The 26,574-nt window shown below is 36.6% G+C and overlaps 5 protein-coding genes and 1 long non-coding RNA gene across 21 annotated transcripts; all 6 read right to left on the bottom strand.

The window, feature by feature from the left end:
• Nucleotides 1-314: 314 nt before the first annotated feature.
• Nucleotides 315-4,390, bottom strand: LOC104793741 (fumarate hydratase 1, mitochondrial-like). Its single transcript, XM_010520153.2, has 18 exons — nucleotides 4,040-4,390; nucleotides 3,764-3,935; nucleotides 3,548-3,665; nucleotides 3,298-3,447; nucleotides 3,059-3,169; nucleotides 2,856-2,939; nucleotides 2,420-2,518; nucleotides 2,291-2,341; nucleotides 2,154-2,203; nucleotides 1,963-2,044; nucleotides 1,746-1,840; nucleotides 1,596-1,662; nucleotides 1,456-1,506; nucleotides 1,269-1,364; nucleotides 1,082-1,180; nucleotides 954-983; nucleotides 787-852; nucleotides 315-576 (listed from the first exon to the last, which is right to left on the bottom strand). The coding sequence occupies exons 2-18, from the start codon at nucleotides 3,907-3,909 to the stop codon at nucleotides 490-492; spliced, it is 1,482 nt and encodes a 493-aa protein (XP_010518455.2). The 5' UTR covers nucleotides 3,910-3,935; nucleotides 4,040-4,390; the 3' UTR covers nucleotides 315-489.
• Nucleotides 4,391-4,489: 99 nt separating this feature from the next.
• On the bottom strand, nucleotides 4,490-10,032 carry LOC104793739 (kinesin-like protein KIN-14I). The gene is made up of 18 exons (XM_010520152.3): nucleotides 9,296-10,032; nucleotides 8,903-9,069; nucleotides 8,640-8,783; nucleotides 8,317-8,547; nucleotides 8,139-8,210; nucleotides 7,967-8,035; nucleotides 7,784-7,861; nucleotides 7,574-7,705; nucleotides 7,389-7,470; nucleotides 7,032-7,301; nucleotides 6,848-6,954; nucleotides 6,590-6,768; nucleotides 6,336-6,497; nucleotides 5,991-6,244; nucleotides 5,738-5,901; nucleotides 5,542-5,655; nucleotides 4,974-5,458; nucleotides 4,490-4,887 (listed from the first exon to the last, which is right to left on the bottom strand). Exons 1-18 carry the CDS (start codon nucleotides 9,414-9,416, stop codon nucleotides 4,764-4,766), a joined length of 2,955 nt encoding a protein of 984 aa, XP_010518454.1. The 5' UTR covers nucleotides 9,417-10,032; the 3' UTR covers nucleotides 4,490-4,763.
• Nucleotides 10,033-15,386: 5,354 nt separating this feature from the next.
• LOC104793738 (nicotinamide adenine dinucleotide transporter 1, chloroplastic) lies at nucleotides 15,387-17,851 on the bottom strand. 15 transcript variants are annotated; one of them, XM_087455419.1, is made up of 9 exons: nucleotides 17,377-17,851; nucleotides 17,159-17,254; nucleotides 16,941-17,028; nucleotides 16,790-16,838; nucleotides 16,594-16,703; nucleotides 16,324-16,418; nucleotides 16,120-16,208; nucleotides 15,931-16,025; nucleotides 15,387-15,834 (listed from the first exon to the last, which is right to left on the bottom strand). In XM_087455419.1, exons 3-9 carry the CDS (start codon nucleotides 16,998-17,000, stop codon nucleotides 15,601-15,603), a joined length of 732 nt encoding a protein of 243 aa, XP_087311545.1. In that variant the 5' UTR covers nucleotides 17,001-17,028; nucleotides 17,159-17,254; nucleotides 17,377-17,851; the 3' UTR covers nucleotides 15,387-15,600. The 15 variants fall into 15 exon arrangements, with proteins under 15 accessions (XP_087311545.1, XP_010518450.1, XP_087311540.1 ...); XM_010520148.2 differs by having other exon boundaries at nucleotides 16,941-17,047; nucleotides 17,377-17,824; XM_087455414.1 differs by having other exon boundaries at nucleotides 15,925-16,025; nucleotides 16,941-17,047; nucleotides 17,377-17,822.
• A 1,679-nt stretch (nucleotides 17,852-19,530) lies between these two features.
• LOC104793737 (uncharacterized) lies at nucleotides 19,531-20,152 on the bottom strand. Its single transcript, XM_010520147.3, has one exon. The coding sequence runs from the start codon at nucleotides 20,009-20,011 to the stop codon at nucleotides 19,571-19,573; it is 441 nt and encodes a 146-aa protein (XP_010518449.1). The 5' UTR covers nucleotides 20,012-20,152; the 3' UTR covers nucleotides 19,531-19,570.
• Nucleotides 20,153-21,444: 1,292 nt separating this feature from the next.
• Nucleotides 21,445-24,278, bottom strand: LOC104793736 (protein disulfide-isomerase like 2-1). 2 transcript variants are annotated; one of them, XM_010520145.3, is made up of 10 exons: nucleotides 23,880-24,278; nucleotides 23,481-23,565; nucleotides 23,283-23,380; nucleotides 23,100-23,155; nucleotides 22,689-22,806; nucleotides 22,559-22,586; nucleotides 22,374-22,465; nucleotides 22,106-22,262; nucleotides 21,897-22,021; nucleotides 21,445-21,812 (listed from the first exon to the last, which is right to left on the bottom strand). In XM_010520145.3, the coding sequence occupies exons 1-10, from the start codon at nucleotides 24,035-24,037 to the stop codon at nucleotides 21,638-21,640; spliced, it is 1,092 nt and encodes a 363-aa protein (XP_010518447.2). In that variant the 5' UTR covers nucleotides 24,038-24,278; the 3' UTR covers nucleotides 21,445-21,637. The 2 variants fall into 2 exon arrangements, with proteins under 2 accessions (XP_010518447.2, XP_010518448.2); XM_010520146.3 differs by having other exon boundaries at nucleotides 21,893-22,021; nucleotides 23,880-24,212.
• Nucleotides 24,279-24,467: 189 nt separating this feature from the next.
• LOC147943079 (uncharacterized) lies at nucleotides 24,468-25,456 on the bottom strand. The gene is made up of 2 exons (XR_015560142.1): nucleotides 25,070-25,456; nucleotides 24,468-24,782 (listed from the first exon to the last, which is right to left on the bottom strand). It is a non-coding gene; the product is annotated as an uncharacterized LOC147943079 (long non-coding RNA).
• Nucleotides 25,457-26,574: the final 1,118 nt, after the last annotated feature.

The raw sequence follows: 26,574 nt of genomic DNA, 5'->3' as shown, positions 1-26,574 counted from the left end.
GTTTTGTATTCAAAGTTGTTCGCTGACTAAAATACTTAATATTGGGTATTTAAGCCGAATCTGTTGGCTTGTCGCCGCACAGGGTTTCATCGTCAAGGGGTGTCTTACACTTTTTACGCCACCACGTCATTATTAGTTTAGCCTCGTTCCGTTTGAGGTCCAACAAAGGGCCCCCAGAAAAGCCAATTTTTAGAAAAATTGTCCCAAAGAGTGATATAACCCCTAGCTCTGCTAAAAAGTTTCGTAGTTCTTCTTTCCTACCGTCCCCAGTAAAGAGAAAGAGAGGTGGGGAAACAAAAAGCTCAGAAATACAATTTTTCTTTCTCGCTGAGTTCTCTCTCTTTATTCAACAAAAAAATCACTGACAAACAATGTTCCCCTCCCATCAAATTAGAATTATATAGTTTCAGGATTTGCTCATTTTTATTATAACCTAAATCAAGCATCAGAAGAATAATGGTAACTGAAGCTTTGTCTCCAGAAACAACATCAATCTGACGGACCAATCATCTTCTCAGGAACAACAAGAGTGTCAAACTCTTCTGCAGTAAGAACGCCTAACTTCAGAGCCGCGTCCTGCAGGATACAATTTAAAAAAACTCAAGATTTTAACAAACTGATTTTTCAGACAACTTTCTCATCTGCATTTGAAGAAGGTTCAGAATCCAATATAGAGGGCACATCAGATGTTTTTGCTATCAAACTGATCCAGACAAGAACTTGTTTCTCTTGTTGCATATCACAATTGTTTCGAGACATATCATAACAAAGGCTTTTTTGTTTTACCTTCAATGTACATCCTTCTTTGTGAGCTTTCTTGGCAACTGCTGCAGCATTGTCATACCCGATTTTCTGGTAAAGGATTCTAGAATTTAGTATCGAGGTAAACTTGTTTGTAATCCTAATGGGTAAATAGATGATGTAAAGGCCGAGTTCAATATTTGGAGACTTACCGGATTCAGTGATGTCACAAGCATAAGAGACTACAGAGAAAATACATGAAGATAAATAATTATTTCCCAAAGAACATTTTCACACCATGGACAATTTTCAGACTAACAAACGAGAGAATAAAGCCTACCTCGTGCAATAGTTTTGAGATCCTTTCTCTGTTGGCCTCAATGCCCCTCACACAGTTTTTCTCAAACGAAGCTGAAGCATCTGCTATTAATCTGACGGACTGTCAAAGAGGCGAGATCAAATGGTTAGATCGCTATTTTTAAAATACAATCAAAGAAACAGAAGTACAATGAAAAAGATTCATGTACATGTAAAAGAGCGCTTGCGATCACCGGCTTGAATACATTCAATTCAAAATGACCATTTGACCCACCAACTGTCACAGCTACATGGTTTCCCATAACCTGCAATTTTGTTTGATGCAACCCAAAGAGTCAGAAACAATAAAACCTTAGCATTTTAGATTCATAGCTTAACAACATAAATGGAACTTACCTGGGCACAGACCATAGTCAAGGCCTCACACTGTGTAGGATTTACCTTCCCCTGAGAAATAGAAAAAAACTCAATTGAAACCCTAAAGCGAAAGTATGGGAAAAGGAAGATAGAAGAGCAAAGGAAGATTGCATTCATACAGGCATGATACTGCTTCCTGGCTCATTTTCAGGTAGAACAAGTTCACCAAGACCACATCTTGGGCCACTATATAAAGACATGTTAAACTATAAGAACATAGTGCATTTTGAAGAATGAAGAAAATAATCCATAAAGATAAGATGACATACCTTCCAAGAAAACGTATATCATTGGCGATCTTCATCATCGATGTGGCGATCGTGTTAAGTGACCCACTGGTTTCAACACAAGCATCGTGTGCAGCCTGGAGAAAGCAGAATAATTAAGCAACTGATTTCACTGTTCAGACACATCTTCTCTAGTTGGCCCCAGAGGCTGGGAATGGGTTCAATGTCTATAAATAATAGAGGTAGTTTAAAGGCTAACCAGAGCTTCAAACTTGTTTTCGGCAGTGACAAATGGCAAGTTTGTTTCTTCAGCTACTGCAGCAGCTATCTTTACATCAAACCTGTACAGATATTACTAGTGTTACTAACAGTAGACTAGTAAAACATCAAATATTAGGAGAGATGAACTTGGGATGGAATTGTGGAAATAAAATTCAAAATGAGATATACCCTTTCTTCGTGTTTAATCCTGTCCCAACCGCAGTTCCACCTTGTGCAAGCTGCCCAAACAATTCTAGCAATTAGAGCTCAGCAATAAGTGGAAAAGTTCAAGAAATCTGATCCCCCAAAGATATCATTTCCCAAACCTGATAGAGGCGGGGTAGAGTACATGTGACTCTGCTAAGTCCATACTTAACCTGCACATGAATTCCAGATTGCATGTGATTTTTTTACTTTTGTTAGAAAAAATACAGTTTTCTCAACAAACCACTTACTTGAGTAGCATAGCCACCGAATTCTTGTCCTAATGTTAAAGGTGTAGCATCTTGAGTGTGAGTTCTTCCAATTTTCACAATATCTTTGAACTCGAACGACTGCCAGAAACAAGGTAAGTTTGGAAATAAATAAGAATGCATAGCAGATAGACCATGAAGCCTGAGTGCAAATGCATTAATGCAACAGGAATGTTAAGACGTTTATAAAAAGGTCTAAGAAAACAGGATTAGATAACAAAGTGTCATGGTCAGAAGATGTTCCAAAAAACGGAACATTGCAACATCTAAAAAGCAACTCTCGGATATAAATAGTAACACATTGAAATATAATCAGAAGTGATTCATGATACTATTGAGGTCAGAGCAAGTTTCATTTTTAAAGAGTATTGTGTATTTAGCGAGTAGATCTGAGTAAAAGAGCAAAACAAAGTCAGACCTTAGATTCCAAAGTGCTGTGCAAAGTTTTTAAACTAGGGATCAGCCTCGAATTAATCTCGGTTGCAGCTGCAATGTGCATGACCTAGACAAAGCCAAAAAAAATGCGACAGGGGAGTGAGCCAACATATACGAATGGAAGGAAAAAAAACCTGTTTCATAAAGCAATTCAAAAAACTTGAAGCATGTAAAATCAAAGCTTACAGTCGGAAAAGTGTCGTTAGAAGATTGTGATCTATTCACATGGTCATTTGGGTGCACACATTTCTCACCACGTCTGCGACCAAGAATCTCAGCTGCTCTGTTAGCAATGACCTACGAAAAGCAAAAAGAAAAACAAAGAAGCAAAAAGAGAAAGAAACATAAACACAAAGCCTTCTCTTGTAGCAATATAAAACGAGATCCTAAAAACATACATATCTCTAAGAATGCACAGAAATTACCTCATTAGCATTCATATTACTCTGAGTCCCACTACCAGTTTGCCATACAACAAGAGGGAAATGATCATTGAGCTTTCCCTCAGCTACTTCCTGAGCAGCTTGCATAATAGCTTTCCCAATGGTTGGATCAAGACCATATTCCATGTTAACCTATCATTACAGTTATTACTAAATATATGACGAACCAAAAAGCAATTGGAGAATTGAATCCGAAATCCCAAAACCTTAGAGGAGCTGCTGGGGTGTTTACCTTGGCAGCGCATTTCTTCAAGACGCCAAAAGCGCGGACTATTGGTTCAGGCATTCGCTCGCGCTCACCACCGATTTCGAAGTTCTGCAGCGATCTCTGCGTCTGAGCTCCCCACAGTCTGCAAAATAACACTATGAAACGTTTCCATTGGGGGGGGGGGGGGGGGGAGGGAAAAAGAGAATATGCAACGTTTCGGGTAAAGATCAGATCCCGAACTTATCGGAAGGAACTTGGATCGGCCCGAAGGTATCCCTCTCCTCCCTAAACGACGTCGAATAAGATCTCAGCGCGGTGGCATAACGCAGCGCCGTCGCAGGTGTTCCGCCGGAGAGCCGCCGCGACGCGACGTGAAAAATCGCCATGGATTCTTCTCTACCTAATAGTAATACTGCAGTCAACAAAGAAGCGAGCGAGGAATTATCAAATTACGCATTCCTCTAACCAAAAAAAAAATAATAACTCTACGAATCTGTAAATAGCAAAAACAAAAACCTTGGAAGACGAGAAGATGGAGAGCTGAGAGATAACGACGGATCAAGTTGAACAAGAAGTGCTGAGAGAGAGAGAGAGAGAGAGAGAGAGAGAGGGTTAGAAAAAAAAAAAAGGGTATACATATATTCAACGAATCAACAAGGTTGGTCGATTATTTGCAAAGTATGGGGGAGATAAAATTACTTTTTGTAACAAATGATAAACAACTTCTCGTTAATACTTTTTCTAATTTCTATGTATTTTCCAACAAAATATTTTTATATTTATTTTCTTTTTTTTCAAATATGGAAGATGATCAGTTCGTAACTCTAATAAGAAATGCATCAAATCAGAGATTTGATTTGATTTGAGACACTAAACTCTAATAAGAAATGCATCAAATCAGAGATTTGATTTGATTTGAGACACTAAAGAAATACTACTATAAAAAAACTCACAAAGCAAATACAGTTTACATACAAATCTTTCATATATTTTATGTTCAACTAGTGGAAGAATGAATATACATAAAATAGAACAGAAAAGAAGAACACTTCCTATTTGTCTGTGACTGTGTTATATATATATATATATATTGATGTCGAAACTTGCACAACCAAACGAGAAAGAGGAAGAATCAAGAAAACAACCAGTGGAAGAAAAATAATCAAATAAAAAAAAAACGAATAAAAATCCATGTGAGTTTGTTTGTATGTATATCCGTACGGGTGAGTGAGTGTGGCCTTCAATGCCTAGCGTTAGCAGCTTTCCGCTTCATATCAGCAGGACCAAACTGTTGTTTCGTGCCACGAGGTCCATTTGTTAGCTTCTGTGAAGCTGAAGGCCGTGAAACCGAGTTTGAGTTGTTCCTGCGTTTTTTTTTTTTGGAAACATACAATACATAAAGATGTTTTAAGATTCTATGTTATTGTTTCCCATTTTGAATGACAGTTACCTGAATTGAGGACTTCTTATCGCTTTTGAGACGGGTTGTTTCTTGGGTTTTGACTCAGTATTGCTTCTTGTTGGTATCTTGGAGGATTGGTTTGTTTGCCACAGCAAATCTGGCTCCGATGAGTCACTTGTGGCTGCATCTAGATCATCTATGCTGTTGTTGTTTCCCATAAAGATGTTGTAAGAATGTTCAGAGAATATTCTTGAAGTGTCTGAAGACAAATCTCTCCTGTAAAAATCTTCCGGCAGAATACCAATTCCATTGTCTGTTGTGCCTCCTCGCCATAGACTCTCCACTCTTTTCATCTCGTCTTGCCTGTTATTCACCATCACCTTATCAACCCACTCGCTGGAACCGAAACTTGGGTCATCCTCTCTGTAGGCTTGCCCTGGACTTGCTACTGGTGGCCAAGGCGGTGAGTTCACTGTAATCTCCTCCACTTCACAGCTCTCAGCTTTCTTTGCCATGATGTTATTGTTATGAATCTACAATCACTCATAAATCATTTTCCAGTTCGAGACATGATTTTTAAAATCTAAGAGATGGAGTTTGACAAGAGAATAGTCACCTCTACTTCACCAGTTTTGGCTTTGTGTTTCTCAGAGCCACCAGGAGTTGTGAAGATTTTGCTCTGCTGTGACTCTGCTTCTCTTCTCGCGAGAGCTGCTTTTAGCGTAGCAACCTATAAACAAACGCAAAGCCGATCAAACACCATCAACCAAGAAACTAGAACTATCAGATTCAGTTTAAGCAAAAAGTAAAACCTGTTCTTTGAGTTCCTTAACATCTGAAGTATCATTGTTCACTCGTGCAGCACCGAGTTCAACCGTAGCTACTCTCTCTGCAAACTTTAAAGTGCTTATTGTTTCCCCAAATGCATCTGCCTCAGGACTAATGTGGACAAACATTAATGTCTTTGCTTGCCCCCCTGATGTAACATATTTGAAATCACAAGTTAAAGAAAAAGTGAGTTTTAGCTGCAAGTATTCAGGAATAAACTGCTTGTTTTCCTTATACCAAGAGAGTCTTGAAGTAGTTGTGTGAGTTTGCTGTTTCTGTAAGGAACATGTGGGTTCTTGTGAGCTAGGGAAGCAATCACATCTCCTAAAGCAGAGAGAGATCTATTAATGTGTTGTGCTTCTTTTAGTCTGTCTCCAGTAACCTCGGATTTATCTACCCTTTCACTGCCTGCTAGATCCACAAGATGCATACATCCGCGAAGAACAGCTCCTGAAGTCAAGTCTCTTCCTTGAACATGAACAGTCAAGCAGCTGCAAAAAAAAAAAAAAGATTGACAACTGTTATATTGAGTTTGCATAAGACATTTGAAGATTAATGCCTTCTCTCTGTCCCTTTTTTTACCTGTGAGAACGACTGCTTCGATCATTCAAGGCTGTAGATCCAACGGCTCGATTCTTATGCCCAGTTTTCATTAGATCAATAACATCAAATGTTGAAGAAACGGAAACAAGACTTGCATCCGGCACACTTAGACCCTTTTGAGAGCTATTCCTGATCTCTAACGTATTAAGAAATGTTAAGGAATATGAAAATAAAACATGAAAATGATCTCTAACCAGAACATAAAACTTATAACCATTCATGAAAAAGGATATCTTTTGTTGCTTCCATCACTAACAAGAAGGTCTCTGACTTGCTCATTGTAAATCTCAATCATCTGAACAGCAATATCGTAGCGGAATGTGTCTTTTCTTTGTTCAGCAAGAAGAAACAGATCACCAAGTGCTCTGTAATTAACTCCTTGACTCTTCTCTGTTAAATCTCTTGGTCCACTCTAGAAAATTTGGAAACAATAATAAATTTCTCTAGCTTCAAAGTGCTTCAAAATTTTATAGTTTCAACTCTAATCTTACCATTGTGAATGTTTTTCCTGATCCAGTTTGACCATATGCAAATATGCATACATTGTATCCATCAAGAACAGAACGGACCAATGGCTGCATATCAGAGAATACCTCTTCTACAAAAAGCATGATGGATCGTTCAGGTTCAATTCAATCACTGGAGAATAAGAGCGAGGCGTTTCAATTTCATTACCTTGAGTGGCAGATGGGCCAAATACTTTGTTGAAAGTAAAGGATTTGAGTGATTTTCCATGTCTAGATGCAGTAATAATCGCTATGGTATCATCCTCCATGTTCCCAATTGTGCTAGAAATGCTGGATTGTCCAGGCAAAAATGGTCGTACCCGACAGTAAACACGGATGCTACCCTTGAGATCCTGCACTTGATTATAAAGTTTTCTGTTTTCTTCAAGAACTCGGTGATAACCAGAAGCAGCATGAGCAAGGCCATGAATGTGCATACCTGTGGACAGATATATAGATCCGTTAGTTTCAAATTCTTGGATAATCAGAACTATCTTAGAAAGTAAGATAAGAAGGATTTGAATACCAAGAGAAGAGAACTCTTCTTGAAATTTCTTCTGCATATATTGCATACCAGCCCTTGTAGTGTAGAGTGTCTGCTTTAGTCCCTATAATAATAAAACATAAAGAACAGTAGATACACTTAGAATCAGTGCTATCCCAATCTCGAAGAAATTGTGACAAGTTTAGATGGAGTAGTGTAGTGCCTACTTCTATATCTTCTTGTTGTTGGTTGAAGATTGTCAGTTGTTTAAATTGTCGATTTTTCACCTCGTCGTCAACAATCTGGATTTTCTGATTAGTTTCATCTTTCTTTATTGCCTTGAAACTCTTCTCTTCCCTCTACAAAAAGGCACTTCAGTAATCAGCAAAATCATCTAACCGATATCTTTTACAGAGAAAGATTGAAGCTGCTCTAACCTCTCTTTCACCATGAGGTTTAAGAAATGGTTTGTTGTTCTGTGAAGAAGTTGATTCTCTTGGAGCTGCTGCTCTAACCTTCACATGACAGAAATTCTCAGATTAGAAGAATTATGACACAACCGAAGATCATGTTCTGTGAACTAACCAATGAACCGAGAGAGAGAAGAAACAGAAACATACCAACTCAAACTGATTTGTAACTCGATTTTCAAATTCTTCTACAACTTTGCTCAGCAGAGATTCAATCAGCTGTTACCATAGCGTTAGAAACTTACATCAAGAACATAACACAGCCAAATGACAACGATATATATACAAAAGAGTAAGCTAAGCGAACTAGTCTGAAACTCACTTTGGGAACATCCTCAGGCTTTTTATCTGATAGAACAGCACGAACAAGGGTGCTGAGGGAACCTGAACTGGTCTGAAAACATAGGGTACAACAAAAAGAGACACATGAACGTCAAACATTGCACTTCAGAAAGAAAGAAAGAAAGAAAAACCAACCAGAGAAAGTTGAAGAGGCCAACCAGCTTGTTAGAATCGGTGTCAGAGGGACACTTGTCATTGTTGATCGATGAGGTTCTGGATAATGAGTTCATGAACGGCTCAGAGTGTTTTCTCACAAATGATGATTTACCAAGAGTAGGAGGCTTTATGTTGCCACCGAATTTCCAAACTCCAATTCCACCACTTTGTTTCCATTCATCATACGATTTGATTGCCAGAACACAATTCACAACTCGAGAAGCATTCCCTCCCTAGAACCAAAAAAAAAAGAAAAAGGAAGAGAAAGCATATTCATGAGCAGTTCTTTGATTGAAGTCAATGAGAAATCTCCAAGGGTACATACTTGCTCAAGATCAGATGCTTCAAATGTAGGAAAGCCCATATCCTGGATAGCAACAAGGAAGTTCCTAACATTCTCAAAATACTGAAATGCAGATAAGGGAGCTCCATCAGCAACAAGAATGGCATCACAAGGACTTTCCACAACCTGAAGAGAGATCAAATTATATCAGGAACCGCTTTTGCAAAACCAAAAACATAATAATCTCAACATAAAAAGAAGAAGAAGAGGTTTGGATGTAAAGAAGAAGAAGAAGAAGAAGAAACCTTCGAAACAGCTCCAGGATGAACCTTATTGAGGACTTTGCAAAGGATAATACCACTACGTAAGCCAAGCCTAAGGCCTTGTTCTGTTGGCTCTGCAGGCAAATCTTTAGCTGACACAACTCCAACCATCTTTCTCAGCCAATTAGCTGCCTCATATCTCCTCGACGCTAAGCAAACAAACGCAGAAGACGATTTTTAAAAAAGATCTATCTAAAGCAGAAGAAGAAGCACATTCTCTACAATTTAACCCCCCCCCAAAAAAAAAAAAAACTAAAGCTAGAGAGTAGTCACACACACACAGAGACACACTAGGGAAAGAAGAAAGCAAATTCCGATTTTTACCAAAATAAAAGAAGAATTTGAAACATTAAGGAAGAAGAAGTAGTAGATTACCAGCTTCTTCAGCTCGACGAGACTGTAAATCATGATCTCCAAGGCCATTGCCGTGTTGCTGCAACACATCCTGCATTACTGAAGCCACCGTGAAGCTCAATCCTCCATCCTCCGTCGCCATCGTTTACTATATAACAATAATAATAATAGGGAACTTCTTCACAGACAGCTAATTTGAAAACAATCACTCACTCTAGTCCGATCCAAATAAGATCGATCGGAGAGAAATTGGGATTTTTTTTAAAAAATTTTTGGTTTCCTGGTAAAGAAGAAATGAGGGGGTGAGCTTTTTAAAAAGGTAACTTGGGAAGAATACTCATAACCTCCTCCATGAATTCTCTCTCTCTCTCTCTTTCTCTTTCTCTCTCTCTCTTTCTCTTTCTCTTTCTCTCTGGGAAAAAAAAATAAGATACACAAACAACAAAGGTTGTAAAGCTATTATAACAACTGCCTTTATACTCTGTCCTCTTCACTCTTCCTTCTCTCTCTCTCTCTCTCTCCACTCCCCGAACCGAACCTGTTGCTTCGTTTTTTCTTCTTTTTCCCTCCCCCCACACTCCAATCTTCAGGCTCTTCTTCTAACCAACATGAAAAATAAGAAAGAAAAAAAAAACGTATTTCGGTTCCCGCGCGTCACGATCACGCAATATAATCTTCTTTTTTTTTCTTCTTTCCGGTTAGCCTCTCTAGTCTCTACCCGTTTGGATTTTCCTTTTATTATTAAAAGCCTTACTATTGATTTTAAGTTCGTTACGATTTATTGATTGTATTGTTGATTCAATTGGATCTCTCATCAATGATATAATTTAATTGCTCCTCCTATTACTATAAAGGAGTACAATTTTAATTATTTATTTAATTTATTATTATTAGTAGTATTAGGGATTTGATCTTCTTTTGCTATTAACCGATGCTCTATTTTCTGTGTATGTTTATTTGTAGAAGAAGAGAAAAGAGAAGTAGAGAGAAAAGAGACGACACACGGATTACAAGTTCCCAAATTTATCAGCTTCTTCTTAGCTAACAGTTGCAAACCTTTTGTGCTCACATGTCCCAACCTACTATGCCAAAGCATGGCTTGATCTCCAACTTCGACTCCTGAGTTTGCTTGCTCGATTACTGCTTCTCCATCAAAGATATAGAGCGTATCCTTATAGTCACCTGTCAAAGCCTCTGTATCTTCATTGAAAACCTTTAGTTTGAAATCCTTTGACTGAAACCAACATCCTTGTGCTTCCAGTTGACCAAGAGATATCAGATTTCTTTTGGCGGTAGGTGAATATCTGACCTTGGTTAGTATGACAACCGAATTGTCATGATTACCAATCTTTACTTTCCCTATAGCCGTAATCTCACAGTAAGAATCATTTCCCATCAATATCTTTCCTCCGTTAATCTCCTCCAGATCAAACATAAGATCCTTCCTATAGGTTAAATGATACGAGCAACCCGAATCGAGTATCCAACCTTTTCTCATTTGTGTTTCTGAGGCTGTCAACATCAGAAGCTCAGAACCAACTGCTTGTCCAACACCAGCTTCAATATGGCCCTTATTTGGACAGTCTTTCTTAAAATGTCCTTCAGCTCCGCTAATCCAACATGTCTTCTTTGTTTTTGCCTTGAACTTTGCCTTTGTTCTGTTGTTTAGCTTTAGGATTTGCTTTTTTCTCAAACTTGGGCTTCTGCTGCACAAAGAGTCCTTCACCTCCTGTCTTTGTCAAGTAGTTACCCTTTTGCTTCAACTCTGTTTCTAGAGAGTAGGTTGACTGAACAATCTCCTTTAGAGTGATAGTCTCCTTTCCTCCTCTATACTTAGAGAGTGTGAACTAGTTGAGAGAAGTGTGACGGTAGACTGTTCAGGAGTATAACAGACTGATCCTCATCACTTAACTCCACCTCAAGACAAGCTAGATCTGAAACGAGTTTGTTGAAAACATCCAAGTTTCTATCTAGATTCTTGTCTTCCTCCATCCTGAAATTGTAAAACCATTGTTTAAGATAGAAGTGGTTTGGCAGAGACTTGTCTTGGTATTGAGACTCCAACGTATCCCACATCCCCTGTGCAGTCTTGTTCTTCATGATCTTTCTCAGTACCATGTCAGTCACGCTCATACCGATCAGGTTTCTGACTCTTCTATCTTTAGCCTTCCACTTAAGATCTGACTCGTCTTCTTTCTCCGTTTCAGGTGAGGATAACTCATCAATCTTCAAAACCGATAATAGGCCAAGCAACTCTAGCTGACCTAATACCCTATGCTTCCATATTGAGAAATCACCCTCCCCATCAAACTTTTCAACTTCGAACTTGGCCTGAGTGGGTTCCATCTACTCTATCCTTGCTAGATCTGATCACAACCTAGCTAGACAAGCTAACCGGAAGAGTTCCTTCACCACTGACCACAGAACACTACCCAGATATGCAACTAGATTCCACAACCTTAAACCTTTCAGAACAGCACAAGCTACCTAAACTCAGAGAACCAAGTAAGGAACTTTTTACCTGCTGAATCTAGATCTTCGGACCTCTTGTGGAACACTTTAGCCTGAGAAGAGGAATCCACCACCTTTATAATCTTCAACCGAGGCTCTGATACCACTTATTAGGGATTTGATCTTCTTTTGCTATTAACCGATGCTATGTTTTCTGTATGTTTGTTTGTAGAAGAAGAGAAGAGAGAAGTAGAGAGAAAAGAGACGACACACGGATTACAAGTTCCCAAAGCCAAACACCGGCTAAGGTACGTCTTGGTGAGCTAACTGATCAGCTCACAAGGTCTTATAAAACGTTTGTAACCCGAGCACAAGAGACCAGGAGAGATTTAGACAACCCTAGAGAGTCTATACAACCGAGCTAAGAAGGTAAGTCCTCTTTTACTCTCAAGACACTCTAGATCTAACCTGCTTGCTACTCAAGCTCTTTCTTAGTATTGTGTTGGCCGCTTCTCTGCGGCTCCCTCTCCTTTTATACACCCAAGAAGACACCTCTGACAGCTCACTTAAACCTAGGTGAATCGAACCTTATCCGTTTGCCAGCATCACTATGAACCCTTACACTGCAAAACACGAAAAAGATTTTGTCTTGACCAGAGGTGACCGTTACCAAGCTTTGAATCCTTCGTGGGCATGTCTTCTTAAGTGTTCGGCCCATACTCCTCAATTGCGGTCCATTAAGGAATTGGATAGACACTTCACAAGTAGTAGTATAATAACTATTTAATTGAATCCTAGCTATTGGTAGAGATGGAATCTCCAAATTTTAGATAGACATATTGCTATTTTTTGTATTTTCTATATTTTATCCAAATACATATACATATATGTATATGTATGCTCGATGGAAGAAATTATAATGTAAGTTTCTGAAGAATGGAAATGAGATGATGATGATGATGTATCGCGTTAAAACCAGCAACAAATCGATGTAGATAGAACACTAGTTATATAGAATTTAGTTGATTCCATGTGTCTTTGCAATGCTTTAGAAGCAAAGAAATTATAAATCTTTTTTTTTTTTAATGATACTTTAGTGTAGTAGTAGTAGTATTGGAGTGGCCTAAAATTAATTAAGAACAACAACCAATTAATTAAAAATACAATGAATTGCTTTTTTATTTTATTTGTTTTTAATGTTGTTATAAGAAAAGCAAGAATGTTAGGCGAGACATTCCTTTCCAAATATACCTTGAGAGAAAATGTATATAGAGTTAGTTGAAAGTTACTGCAATTAGGTCCATTACCCAATTACTACTATTAAATATGTTGTTTCATTCATTATTATTTGGTAACTAACATAGGATTCTTTTTCACCGAAAAATATAACGGTCGGTAAAATTATGACTTTGTAGTATTTATTACGTACGTAATCAAAAAATTATTCTCGTTACAACATAATCAATCATCTTCATAGAAAGATTATGAAGATCATGTTGTATATTAATAAAAAAAATTCATAACGGACGAACTTAGAAGAATTAAGTGACTAATGAGAACTTATTTTATAAACACGGTTTAGGTCTGTCGATCGATAGATGATGATAAACATTGGATATGGGCAACGTGTCAACGTGTCTACGGTGCCAAATGAGATCACACCACCAAACATTGACGGCGATATTTTCTGAGTAAGACATCCCTCGAGATTTATTTTGTTACATACCATAAATTATTAATAATAATAAAATAAAAGGAAAAGATAAGAGAGCTTCAACGTTCAAAAAATTCAAATCAGCGCCTCGGAGCCGGACCTATAAAATCAGACAGGTTCGGTGTGAAACCAATCCGGGCCTAGCAGGTAAACCCCACGTAGAGCGTCTTTGACGAGAGGACCCACGTAGAATGTGGTTGGTGCTACGACCCGACTGTCACTCAAGTCAACGAACCAATCATTAACTGCCACGTATTTTCGTTTCTTTTCCGTATTTAGGCCACTCGCTTGATTTGGCGCGTGTCGATCAGTTTCCCCGCTTCTTCCTTCCTTCACGCCTAAACCAAAACAAAAATAAGCATATCATTTTTAGCAACTAATTTTTGTTTTGTTTTGTTCTGTTTTCTTCTCCAAGTTGAAAATTTTGAAAATTCAAAATGCAATCAGGAATGATCATCATGAGCAGGCTAATATTTTATTTAAAAAAATGAATGAACAGTAGTGCCATATTAATATATAGTACTATATCATATATAATAAAGAAATTACTGGGTTTTACCTTTAGAAAACCTTTGGATTAAACAAAAAAAAAAATAGAGGAGAAAAGAATAAAGAGGAGAAACAGAGCATGTGGGATTCAATCATAGTTCCTTAAGACAGTTTTTGATGATGTTTCAATATTCAGCTTTGCCTTTTTCTATTTTAATTTTGGTGAATTAAAAGCATCTTTTATCCCCTAATAATCCACCTTTTGATTTCTTCCTTCTATTTTTTTAAAAAATAAAGGGATTATCGAAAAATTATAGTATTTGTGTACTATATATAATATGTATACAAAATGATAATGAAAACTCTGACTACACTTTTCATACAATGATAGGAGTGACAAATTTTGAAATTAAAGCATTTTCGTTTATATAAAAAAATTGTAACAAACACGATATATATTCTGTCGTTTTTTAATTAATACTATTTATATCACATCCTATAAATAAATAAAAATAAAACGGTGTAAGTGTAATAAAGAAATAAAATTCACCGCACTCACGTCACATGAGATGCCAGATCCCACAAACATCATTGTAATCGTATGGGAATTACGAAATCACATGTTGTCACAAAAGATGTACCTTCGATTTCTATGTTTCCTTTTATTTTCCCCTTGCTCTCGGATCCTTTTCTTTTGTTGCTTAGCTTAATTAGGAATTTTCACAAATAAAAAAATCGATTTTGTTATACACGTTGTACATGTAAAATCAGTAAAATGTATACCATATAGTAATATTTTTTCCAAGTAGTGCGTGCAACTACTTTCATTTCATACATAGAGTAAAGTAGTAGTGCGGTTAGCCATACAAATTTGCTGAATATCAACGCAAAATACATTTTACCAAACCAAACGATTGCAGAACAAACACACATTTTTGCATCACCATGAATTGTTTTTTTTTTTTTTCTGTTTTTTTTTTGGCCATTTATTTATATATAATGGATGAAACCGTAAATAAAGAGAAATCACATTTATAATAATTATTAAGAAATAAAGAAACTAAAACAAGTATCCCATGTTTTATTTTGATAGATACTGAAAAAAAAAAAAAAAGGGAAAAGTGCAACAACAACCCATCAATTTCATTATTATTCGATTTCATTGGCTTTTTTCCTTTTCATTTAATTTAATTTTAGGCAGCTAATCTATAACGAAGAAACAGAGTCAAATTCATAACCATAATGTATCATAGCTGAGATTTATTATTCGGCAGCTAATCTATAACGAAGAAACAGAGTCAAATTCATAAACATAATAACTTAAGGCCCAAATATTTCATAACAGGCTAAAAACAGAATAATATATTTTGAGGTCCAGTATAAATACATGAAGCCGAGAGCTGTTGACGACGACGATCATTGCTAGATCATAAAAAGTGTGTACCAAAAAGAGAGAAATGAAAACAATCAGTCTTACATTATACTAATATTCTCTGTGGGTCTCTCAAGTTTCTAATATGCACTTCAATCCAAGATTATGTTTTTCTCCAACAGAGCCATAAACGAACTCCTATTTTCGATTTATTCCCCAAAAGGGGGAAACCATTTTTAACTGTGTAAAAAATGATAACCCTTTGGTCGTCATCATCATCAAAAACAAATACTAGTAGATTTAAAGAATAGAGCTTTGCTCCGAAGGTATATGGGTGACAAGGAAACGATGCACCATTTCGAAGCTAGTGAAAGTGATTACTGCTGCAGGAGTTGTTCTCAGGAGGTTAGTGGCACAGCCTCTGTAAAAACCGGGATACCCATCTTTCTCAAACACTTTCTTGATGCAGTCTCTTACGCCTGAGTAACGTTTCTCACTGTGGTGCCCTTGCTCTTGAAGCCTAGCTCTTACAACCTGCACGCCGCGTGATCAAGAACAACAGGAGGTCATATAAAACCCTAAAAAAAAAAAAAAAAAACTGAGAACGATGGGAGTAGAGGTAACCTCCACCTCGTGCGGGTAGGTTAATGTGGAAGCAAATATTTTGGCAATCGAAGAGGCAACTGCTACATCACGAGCATTGAGATTATCGACTGATTTATCACCTGTTGGGTTCACAAACTTTTTTTTTTTTAGTTGATCTCATCTCCACAAAGATTTTACCTTTTTCTTTACTTCATCCAGTTCAAAAGATTATACCTTTCTTGGCCAAGTAGACTTTGATCATCTCATATGTAGGAAACTGAATGGCAACATGACTGATACCAGCTAGTGCAGGCACAAGACCACTGGTTTTGGTAGGCACAAAGCGCGAGAGAAATGGAAAGACTTTTAAAATAAAATAAAGACCTTCTTTGATCATCAGTTAACAGAAGAAAGTGTTGGGCAAGATGGAAAAAAAACCTGTACAATCCTCGAATCCCCTCTTCGTAAGCTATCCTCCTTAGAGCAGACAGCGTACTTTTGTATGGCACAACTCCCGCTCTCATTCCTTGTGTCTGAAGGAGAATCAACAAGGTGTTGGAAATAGATTCTTATCGTGACACAAAATGAACAACATTCTAAGTTGGTAAAAAAGCAGGTGTTGTGTATACTACTAATTAAGGTTCCCCACATAGTTGTTTCCTTATGATTGCATACATGAAGCAAAAGAAAAGAAAAAAAAACACGGACCTGAAGTCTAGTCTTGACAACCCAAAGAGGATTTGTGGCAATGGTAGTAGCAGCTCCAGCACCAGAAGCAGCCAATACGTTAGCACCAACGCTGAGTTTGCGATCCACATCTAATTACAAACAGAGATGAGGTATTAATAAGGGATTAAGAAAGGGTTTTTTTTTTTTTTGAGGTAAAAAAAAAAGCGCAAGTAACCTTTTGAGCAAAGAAAGCTCTTGAGCTGGTCATACATTGTGAAATAAATCTGCAAAAGTAAGTCTTACAGCTCCAAATAAGAAGTCCAATAGAATCCAACAAAGGGGATAGACAGGTAGCAAGAAGAAGAAGAAGTTAAAGAAAAACTCACGGCCCAATTGGAGAGAAGAGCCATCACAGTTGGGGAAAGTCCCCGGTATAAGCCACGCATGCCTTCTTTCTTAAAGATCTGCTCAAGACTGCCAACAATTAGACTACCTGATCAGAATAAAGTAGATCCATATATATAATCAGCGCAATCCCGAGTTTTTTTTGTTGAGCCAATTTCAAAAAAGGAAAAGAAAAGAAAAAAAAAAGAGAGGAGTAAACCTTTGATGTTTGCATCACCGAGCTTGGGCAGGCCATGAACTTGAAACCTCGTTTTTATAACATCAAGAGGGCAAACAAACGTAGCCGCAAAAACCCCTTAAAAAAAAAAAAGAATCAGAATTTTTTTTTCAATCAATCAATCAAAAAAAAAAAAAAACCAAGAAAAAAGGTTTTGTGGGAAAGAGAAGTAGATCAGAGCATATATATATTTATTTTACCAGCGGCGGCACCGGCGGCTGCATTACAGAGGACGTTTTTGGAATTAGGAGGATGAGAATTAGCGGACATGTCTTGGATCTGAAAGCAGAGGAAGAAGAAGAAGAAGAAGAGACTTGAGGAAACGCGTCGCCGAAGAAGAGAATAGCGAAAACGATGGTTCCTCTCTGGAGAGGGATTTCGCGGCGAACCAGCGTCGCATTGCCGAGAAAGATCCCGACCTGGTCTCTTTTATATATCCTCTCTTCTCTTACAAGAAAATTGAGTCAACGCAGCAGAGACCGAAGTTAAACAAATCTGAAGATCATAACCGAAGAGATCATCGCAGAGAGAAACAGAACAAAACTAAACTGTGTCTTTTTTTTTTTTTTTTTTTTCCCGAAGAGACTTTTCTCTTTTCTTTTCTATTCAACGAGAGAGGGAAGAGAAGAAAGTTATGATTATCAGAGAGAGAGAAATTAAATTAAAAATATATATAAATTATTATTTTTTTTTTTACGTGGCTCTTATTTTTTTAAACAATAAATTTCGTTTACCAAAATAAGAAATGAAAATTGTACTTTGTTTCTCAGCCAGACGAATCAGACACCACCAACCCCAAAACTCTGGTCCCATCAGCAGCCAGCCTGCCGTAATTGCCCACATTAACATTAGTATTATTATTTTCCACCATCATTCATTATTTTCTGCTATAATTATATCTTTATTATGTATATCAGTAAATTTTGGTAGATACAGGAAAAAAAAAAAATTAAATTCTGATTATCGTTTGTTTGTTTTTTCTTTCTACCGAGTTTATTATCTCGTATTCTGCATATATAAAAATTACAAGCTGTTTTAAGTTATAGAAACGAGACATTTATCTCAAAATTATCTTTTGTTAGAAATATACATAATGTTTTTTTCTTTAATATATAATTTGCATTACCTAAATTTAGTTGGTTGAAGAGTTGTTTTGGCATATTATTTTTTTGCAGGTTGAAAATTTGTATTATGTCCACCACCCAGTAAACACACAACTAAACCCGTACGTATACTGTTAACATTAGTGGTTATTAACTTGTGAAAACTAAAAAATCCATGATTATTGATTGATTAAAATGCAATTTTAAAAAAAAATCTATTAGATGTGTGAGCCGGGCTTGGCTCTATGGACCGCACCTGAGCATGTTACAAGCCTGGCCCCTTTTGATGACAGATATCGAAATGATATAGAAATGTACACAACATGCCCACGTGGACTCCAACTGTCGATGTGGGGCTCTCTTGCCCACCACCAAACCACTATTACCAACAACAACAACAAAAACAAAAAGATTACATCCGGTAGTTCTTTTCTTTGTTATTAATGCTAATTAAGTGCTAACGTTATAGTATCACTTGACATTGTATATGGTGCCGAGGGTAGTATCGAGTGTTAGACAATTAATGTTGTCTCGAATCTAGCCAGAGCCGGACCATTGTGGAGCCTGCTTACCGGACCGGGATTAAGGTTAGGTTCCACTAGCTAATTCCCCTCACGTGATCTCCTCCGAGTCCATGCATGCATCCGCGTATACAGAAAGCTCTTTATCTAATCGTTTATGAGCTTTTCTACGACTGTCAACGGTACGTCTGCGACGAGACAGTGAAATGTCTCTGTTAAGCACATTTTTCCCATATCAATCGATGCGTACAATTATAGTTTGTAAATCTTTCCTTTTTTTTTTTTGCAGCTTGATTTGATTAAATCGTGAATAAAGCTTTGATAAGACAAACCGAAACCATGTTAGGAAGGCTAAACCATTGACTTCGCTATGATGTAAGCAATGACGGTGCTTTGAACAATCAAGTACAATGTTTTAAAAATTGGTCGCTACTTACGATTTACAAATATCACAACCACACGTAAAGATACGAATTAAAAGCGTAAATGGTCAAGCAAACAGGAAGTCAACCAAACATAAATACTATATTAGTTTTTTAAAGAACACATTAATCTCAATGCCACAAATCCCGGTGAACTAAGCATTTAAAACTTTAGCTGGTTACCTGTTACGACTTAAATGCAAATCTTGATTTTAATTCGATATATGGGAAAAGATGGACCGATCCACTATATATAGCTTAACAAGAGTATAAAGTTTAAATTAATACAGATCATCACGATCACACCATTAACATCGATAATTTTTCATTTTATATATGTGAATGGATTTAGTTACATAAGGGTTTATGAGATGAGAGTAGGATAGAATTGGAAGAGTGTTTAGATACATCGGGGTGCAGGAGATTCCCTTGCGCAATCAATATAGATTTGTAAATCTCAACCAGCTTCTTCTCGTCATACTCCTTGGACGCCAAACCCGGCCCGTAGCCATATTCGCCGTACCCGTAAGATGACCCGACGACCCGAGAGTTGGCGAGGCGCAGCATCATGTTGACGTAAGCATCTCGAAGCCAGGTAAGAAGCTTCTTAGGCGACGCCCTTTTCAAGATCCTTAGCTTCGGCACTATCTTGACCCTCCAAAACCGTCTCTTCCGGGTCGGATCCATGTTGACCCGCTGCACATTTCTTCGACCCGATGTGGCCTTCTTGACCGACCCATCTAGCCTTTGGTATCCTCTCGACCTCCTCCGCCAATACCTTATCTCCATCACAATCTCTCACAGTGGTGTATTAGTGTCTAGAGAGAGAGAGAGAGAGAGAGAATGTGAGAGCAGTGGAGAATTTTAGTGAGAGAGACGGAGACGCTCTAGGTTTTGTTTATAAAGAAAGAGCACATGCATTCCGTAATATTCGATATAAAATTATTTTAATACCGAAATAATTAAAATGGTTCATCATGTAGGAAAGCATTAAATTTATTAAGTAAGTAACTAGCAGTAAGCTACGTACGAATTTCTCATCCGACAACAAGAAAATGATCATATCCATCCATAATGAAAAATGAAGACTCCAATTGATGAAGCATACAGAGAGTTTTGGGGAGATAAGATAAGTTGATAAGACATAAATCAGATGATTGCTGTTGCAATAAATGGCGAGATTTTTGTTACTACTTACTAGTAATACTTTTCAACCTCCAAACAAATCCTGACCGTTGGATCTCTTTTCGTGAAGGTTCTAAAAAAAAAATCATGATGAGTAAGTAGGGTACTGTACTTTTTATTGGGAATAAACTGACGATTTATCTATTATTGTAAGGGCATATTTATCCGTGATAATAATGGAAGTATCCAATTCAGACTAAAAAAATAAATATAAAATTATAATAGAATTGAAAACGAGTAAAAAAATGACATATAAGTTAGAAGAGTCTATAATGATGTTTTTAATATCTTGTAGAAAACATTTTCTTCTTTTTTCTCCTTACTAATGTCTTACATTTATATTTTAAAAAGTACTAAAGACATTCATAGTATATGCGATAAGAATGCTCTTAGAGAACGTCTTAAATAAATTTAATTGGGAAAGTCATACTAAAGTCAGTATAAATGCAGATGCTGAAAAGAAACAAAGGACCAACAAAATTTGAATGTTTCACGCTGCGCTGCGATTCTTGTGCGTTTTTTTCTCTTCAAGTATAAAGAGTGACGACGACTGACAAACAACCACCAATTCTTTTACTTGACATTAATTATCCATCCACCAAAGAGAAAAATAATAAACCACCAACTCTCACGCCATTTATTTGATTCGGTAAAGGCCCATTATGTCAATACTATCTAGACTTTTAATTTATTTTTAAGGAAGAGGGATCTGTTAATTTTGATTTAAGAAGCAGGTTACACATGCTAATAAATTAATAGGTTTTCTAATAATACACACATTGACATGGGATTAGGGCTAATAAGATGAACGGCTGGAATCAAACTTGTACATATTGTATGTTGAGCTCCCATGTTAGCATAATTAAATAATAATCGATTAAACTTCTTGTTTTGCATATTACCCCAGCTGAACCGGACTTACGATCCATATGAATTCGAGCCTTGTGCTCCACACTTAACAAATTGCGTTGTCGTTTGCGTTTACTTGATTAGATATTTCCCTGTGGAATAATTTTTAAAACTATTTTCGACAGGGATTGATGAAGTTTATGATTATCGTCACCAAAGACAGAAGCCAAGCCCAAAAGAGTTTCAGAAACCATCCAGATAAAAAATAACCACAGATCTTGATCTTGACAAACATAAAATCTCAAGACGACGACTCTACAAATCGTATCAGTTATCTGAGTCTCTCAGACTCCTATTCTCTTAGCGCTTGAAGCTATGGCTTTAAGAAGAAGCAACGAACGTGGTAAGGATATTTCTCTTGAGAGTGAGTTCATCAGCTTTCACCGGGCTTATGGACTTGCCAAGGACGCGTCCAAGCCGCTCGGTTTCTTTGCTAGCATAGTCCGAACCTTTTTCTATGTAGTTCTTTGCGAGTTTCGCGTAAAGCTTTCCGAACCTGTAGAGACATCATGAAACCTCAGGAACTAAAGAGAGATCTTATCTAAATGTATAGATGAAGCGTTACTACTAAACTACATACCTTGCTGTGGATCCCTTAAGGTTATTTGCTTCCTCTTCGATGCGGGACAACACCGACTTCTTCTCATCTTCACTTGCTGCAACTAACTCTTTTACCAACGCATCTAAGCTTTCAACTATACCAGCCTATGAGAGAGTGAGAGAATAAACATAAGCTTTCAATTTCCGAGTCCAATGATGATTCTGCAGAAAGACATGTTTTTACCGAACCTTTGAAGTAAGCTGCCCTTTACTGTCCCTGCTGGTCCCAGACTTATCGTTGATGAAGCTTACAAAGTCATCTAAATCCCTGCCCCCGTCATAATCATGACCAGCTTTGTTGTCCTTTGGGAAGAATTTCAATGTTGGGAATCCACTCACTCCATACCTGAAGAATATAAGAGGTAGTTTGTCTTTTATGTTATGAGTTTTGTGAAACAACATACAATGACTTGGAACAGTAAAAATCGGCAAGTAAAAAAGATCTCGTCAAACTTACTTCTCGCCGAGGGCTTTGTGTGCATCAGCATCTAAATTGGCGATGACTACACCTTCTTCCTGCTTAAAAACTGTGGCTACCTTTTCGTATGTCTGATGATATAAAGAAAAAACATCAGCAATGAAGCGAAGAGGGATTTGATTATCTATCAATATATTAAAAAGCAAACAGATAGTTGAGCTTACAGGAGCGAGTGATTTGCAGTGGCCACACCTGGCAGATGGAAAAATGAAATGAGAAGATAGCAAGAAAGCTACTAATAAACCATCACAGTGGAGAGAGAGAGAGAGAGAGAGATGAGTAAGAATGAGTTACCATGGTGCATAAAATTCGACTAAGACATCTTTGTTTTGATCGAGAACAATCTCATCGAAATTGTCAGGTGTCAAAACAACCACGTTTTGTGGAGCTGCAGCTAATTTTACGTTGGTGCCTGAAAACATATTTGTTCAACAACAAGTAAGCACAGTTGAAAAAAATTTATCGAACAGAGCAAGGAAAAAAAACTAATGATGAGCAGAGCAGTTATCATAAAGCGACGTCAATCACAATCAGGGTATGATTTTCAGCAATTTGCACACACTTGCATCTCGCAGAAACAAAGTCTCAAAAAACAAATGATTCACCCAAACTGAATGTAGCTCATAAACAAGTTCCCTCACAGAAAAGGAAAAAATCCGAAATGAAACAAGCTTAGCTACTATACAGTATGACCAATGAAAATACCTCCTTCCTTGTTCACGTATTCAGCCAATGCTTCAGCATTGCGTGGACCCTCATACCTATTTGACATGAAAAGAAAAGAAGAAAAAAAAACACTCACTGATCTATATTACAAAGAAAAACTTATCCAACAAATAAACAATAATAATATGATTGGAGAAAAGAAGAAAAAAAGATTTTGCTTACTTATGAGGTTCAAGAGATCCTTTAGGAAACCACTGAATGGTCGGGTATCCACTAACACCATATTTAGTACAGACAGCCTTGTGCTCATCACAATCAACCTTCACCGATAGAAGTTGAAACAATCACAATCGAGATATCTCATTGCTGAATGAATAATAAATTCAGAAAAAAAAATAGAGAATCTCAGAGAAAAGAGACCTTTGCAATCAAGACGGACTTAGCTTTCTTGAAGCTTGCCCCAAGCTTTTCATACTCGGGAGCAAGTTTCTTGCAGTGACCACACCTATCATCATCATTCCCAATTGCTCAAGTTAAATAAAATAAAAAAATCTAGAGAGATACAAATCGAAATCAATCAACATGCCTCCTTAGCCTATCATTTCCAAGACAAAAAAAAATCGAACATAAAGATTTACAGATCAAATCCACACGAACGAAACGAATTCAACACTACAAGAGGATCGCATCGGAATCCTTTAGAATCTACAGCAGCTACTTCTTACTTACTACTTTGATGATGATCCCAAATAAAACAAAAAAAACAAACAAAAGATGATTTAAAGAAGAATTAGGATCTCGAGAGAGAGAGAGAGATACCAGGGAGCGTAAAACTCGACAAGAGCTCCTCTATCTTTACCAACTTCCTTGTCGAAGCTATCGTCCGTCAAAACAACCACATCATCGTCTGCCACGGCTGAAACTAGAAGCAACGCCGCCACTACGGCAATTCCAAACCAGATCTGAGATTTCGCCATCTTCTTTTCTTCTTCTTTTTTTTTTTTTAATTTCTTTGGATTGAAAAGCTCACTCTCTCGATCTGTTTATTTTAATAAATAAAAAAAGCTCATGTAATGTTGATCTCTCTGTTTTTTTTTCTTCCCCTTCTTCGACAAGCAAGAAGGAAGGAAGGATACTACAATGACATGGCGTGATCTGGATCGTCCATTTAGTCACATATTAATACGAACGGTGATCAAGCGTTGTAATTACGTGGCTGGGTTACATGTCGGACTATGAATGGTTTTAATTAGTCCTCGGCGTTCGGTTTAACCGGTTTATTCAGATCGGTTTGTTCGGTTTTGCAAAAATTCGGTTTTTAAAAAATCCCACCGAATAGATCCGAAATAAATTTCGGTTCGGGTCGGTTCGGAAATCGGTTTGTTCGGATCGGTTATTGACAAAAAATTTTGTTCCGAAGATGAACCGAATTTTTTCGTATTCGGTTTATTCGGTTTTTTGTTCGGTTTACTTTTTGCAAGAAAAAATATTTACATCGCAAAAACCCAATAACAACAACCCAATTGACAAAATTAAAAGGCCAAACCTAATAAAATCTCAAGCCCAATCCAAATTACAATAAAAAAGCTCAAATCCATCTAAATCTAGGGTTTTGGGTTAGGCATCGTTTCTAGATGGTTCTGCCGTGTGAACTGCCGTGAGTCTGTGCTTTCAAGTTCTTCACCCTCTGTCTCATTATTATCTACCAAACCGTCATTAGATCTACAAAACTCAGAAATTTTAGCATTAGATCTATGTAAACAGATGCAGAAATTAAAAAAAAAAAACAAAACAAAACGACCCTAATTAAAATTAGGTTTTAAACTTTGAAATAAACATAACAAAGTAATTAGGATTTAAGATTTGAACTAATACATCTGGAAAAATCCAGAAGAATAAAGAAAAGAGATAAAAATCAGAAGAATAACAACAAAGCAATCGACTTGAACAAAGTTAGGGTCAGGTTTTGACTTTGAAATTGTTTAGAAGAAGAAAGAAGAACAGCTTACCAATAGTAAATTAGAGTTTAACGAATTTAGACCAAAAGGATTCTTCTATTGAGAGCAAGAGACGAGTTGTAGAAGATGATGATGGATTCAAAGGTTTGGCTTCACCATTTTTTCGGAGAGAGAAAAAGAAGCAGCCGCAGGGAGAAAAAATGAAGGGAATTAGGATTAATGAAACTTTATTCCTATATATATTTCGGTTTATGTAAAACCGATCGGTTATGCTCTGCCGAACCGAACCAAACCGTTAACCGAATTCTTAAATTAATTTCGCCGATCGGTTTTCCTTTCTTTACAACTCGAGCGCCGATAACCGAAACTTTCGGTTTATCCGGTTCGGTTTAATCGGATTCTGCCGATTGCCCGGGACTAGTTTTAATAAGCTCTCTCCCACATTGTTTCGCGGAGGTGACGAGAGAAAAAGTCTTCTTCTCCTCCTAATATTTTATTTTGTTTCGGTTTAAGTCCTTTTGTTTTAATAATTTAACAATCTAACCCACAGTCGAATTGTACCGAAAAAAATGGGCTTTAAGATTGGAGAATAATTAATACGGGGGGTGCGTAAAGAAGCCCAAAAACGAGTGTCGAGATAAAGCCGCAGCTACGAGTACGAGTAACGACGAGCTTTCAGTGAATAATTGGGAAGGTTGTAATAAGACTCGGATAGTTGAGATATCAAAAACGCTATTTTTAAGAAAAACGCTATTTTTAAGAAAAACTTCGGCTCTGTAAGTAAGTACTCTATGTTTATATTTCTTATGATTGGAAAATTATTAAAAAAATAAAAAATAAAATTTTTTGTCTCAATGTCTTCTTCAGCTTGCGTGTTGAGCAATTATATACAATAGTATATTATGACATGCAGTATACTACATGACAAGTTTTTATATAATATTTTTATTAATATACTATTATAATACAAATTTTGCTAATGTACTATTTTGTTAATTTTAGTGATTTAATATATAATCCGCGGTATACCGCAAAATAATTTTGTTTAATACAAATTAATTAAATCAGTTTGATTTGCTATATTTTATATTAGTGTTGTTAAAATAATAAAATGAGAATTTAACCCGTATTAAAATATCATATTAGTGATATTTTACATTTTTAGAATTATCAATTCAATCATGACATGTCGTATAATCTGTCATGTAATATATAACTCATTTGTGTTATTTTTAAAAAAATATCAATAAATATTCATATTTTTAAACTTTTTTATGAAATTTAGGTATATCAGTTATAAATTATAAACTTCTTAAAATTTTATAATTTACTATGCGATATATATACTATATATGTATGTTGAACACACACTTTGTATATTAATTGAATAATATATGTTCGTTTAAAAAAATTCAAATGACGATATATGCAGAAAAATAAATTTTTATTAACTTTATGTATTATATATGATTCACTACATTTAATATTTAAAATCAAAAAGAGATGATAGGAGAATATTTTTTTTTAATTTACAATAAATTTTCTAAATATCTATA

Source organism: Camelina sativa, chromosome 6 (genome assembly GCF_030686135.1).
Source record: "Camelina sativa cultivar CO46 ecotype springtype chromosome 6, ASM3068613v1".
Taxonomy (NCBI): Eukaryota; Viridiplantae; Streptophyta; class Magnoliopsida; order Brassicales; family Brassicaceae; genus Camelina; species Camelina sativa.
Note: the sequence above shows the minus strand (reverse complement) of the source record. Positions and strands in the feature narration are given on the sequence as shown.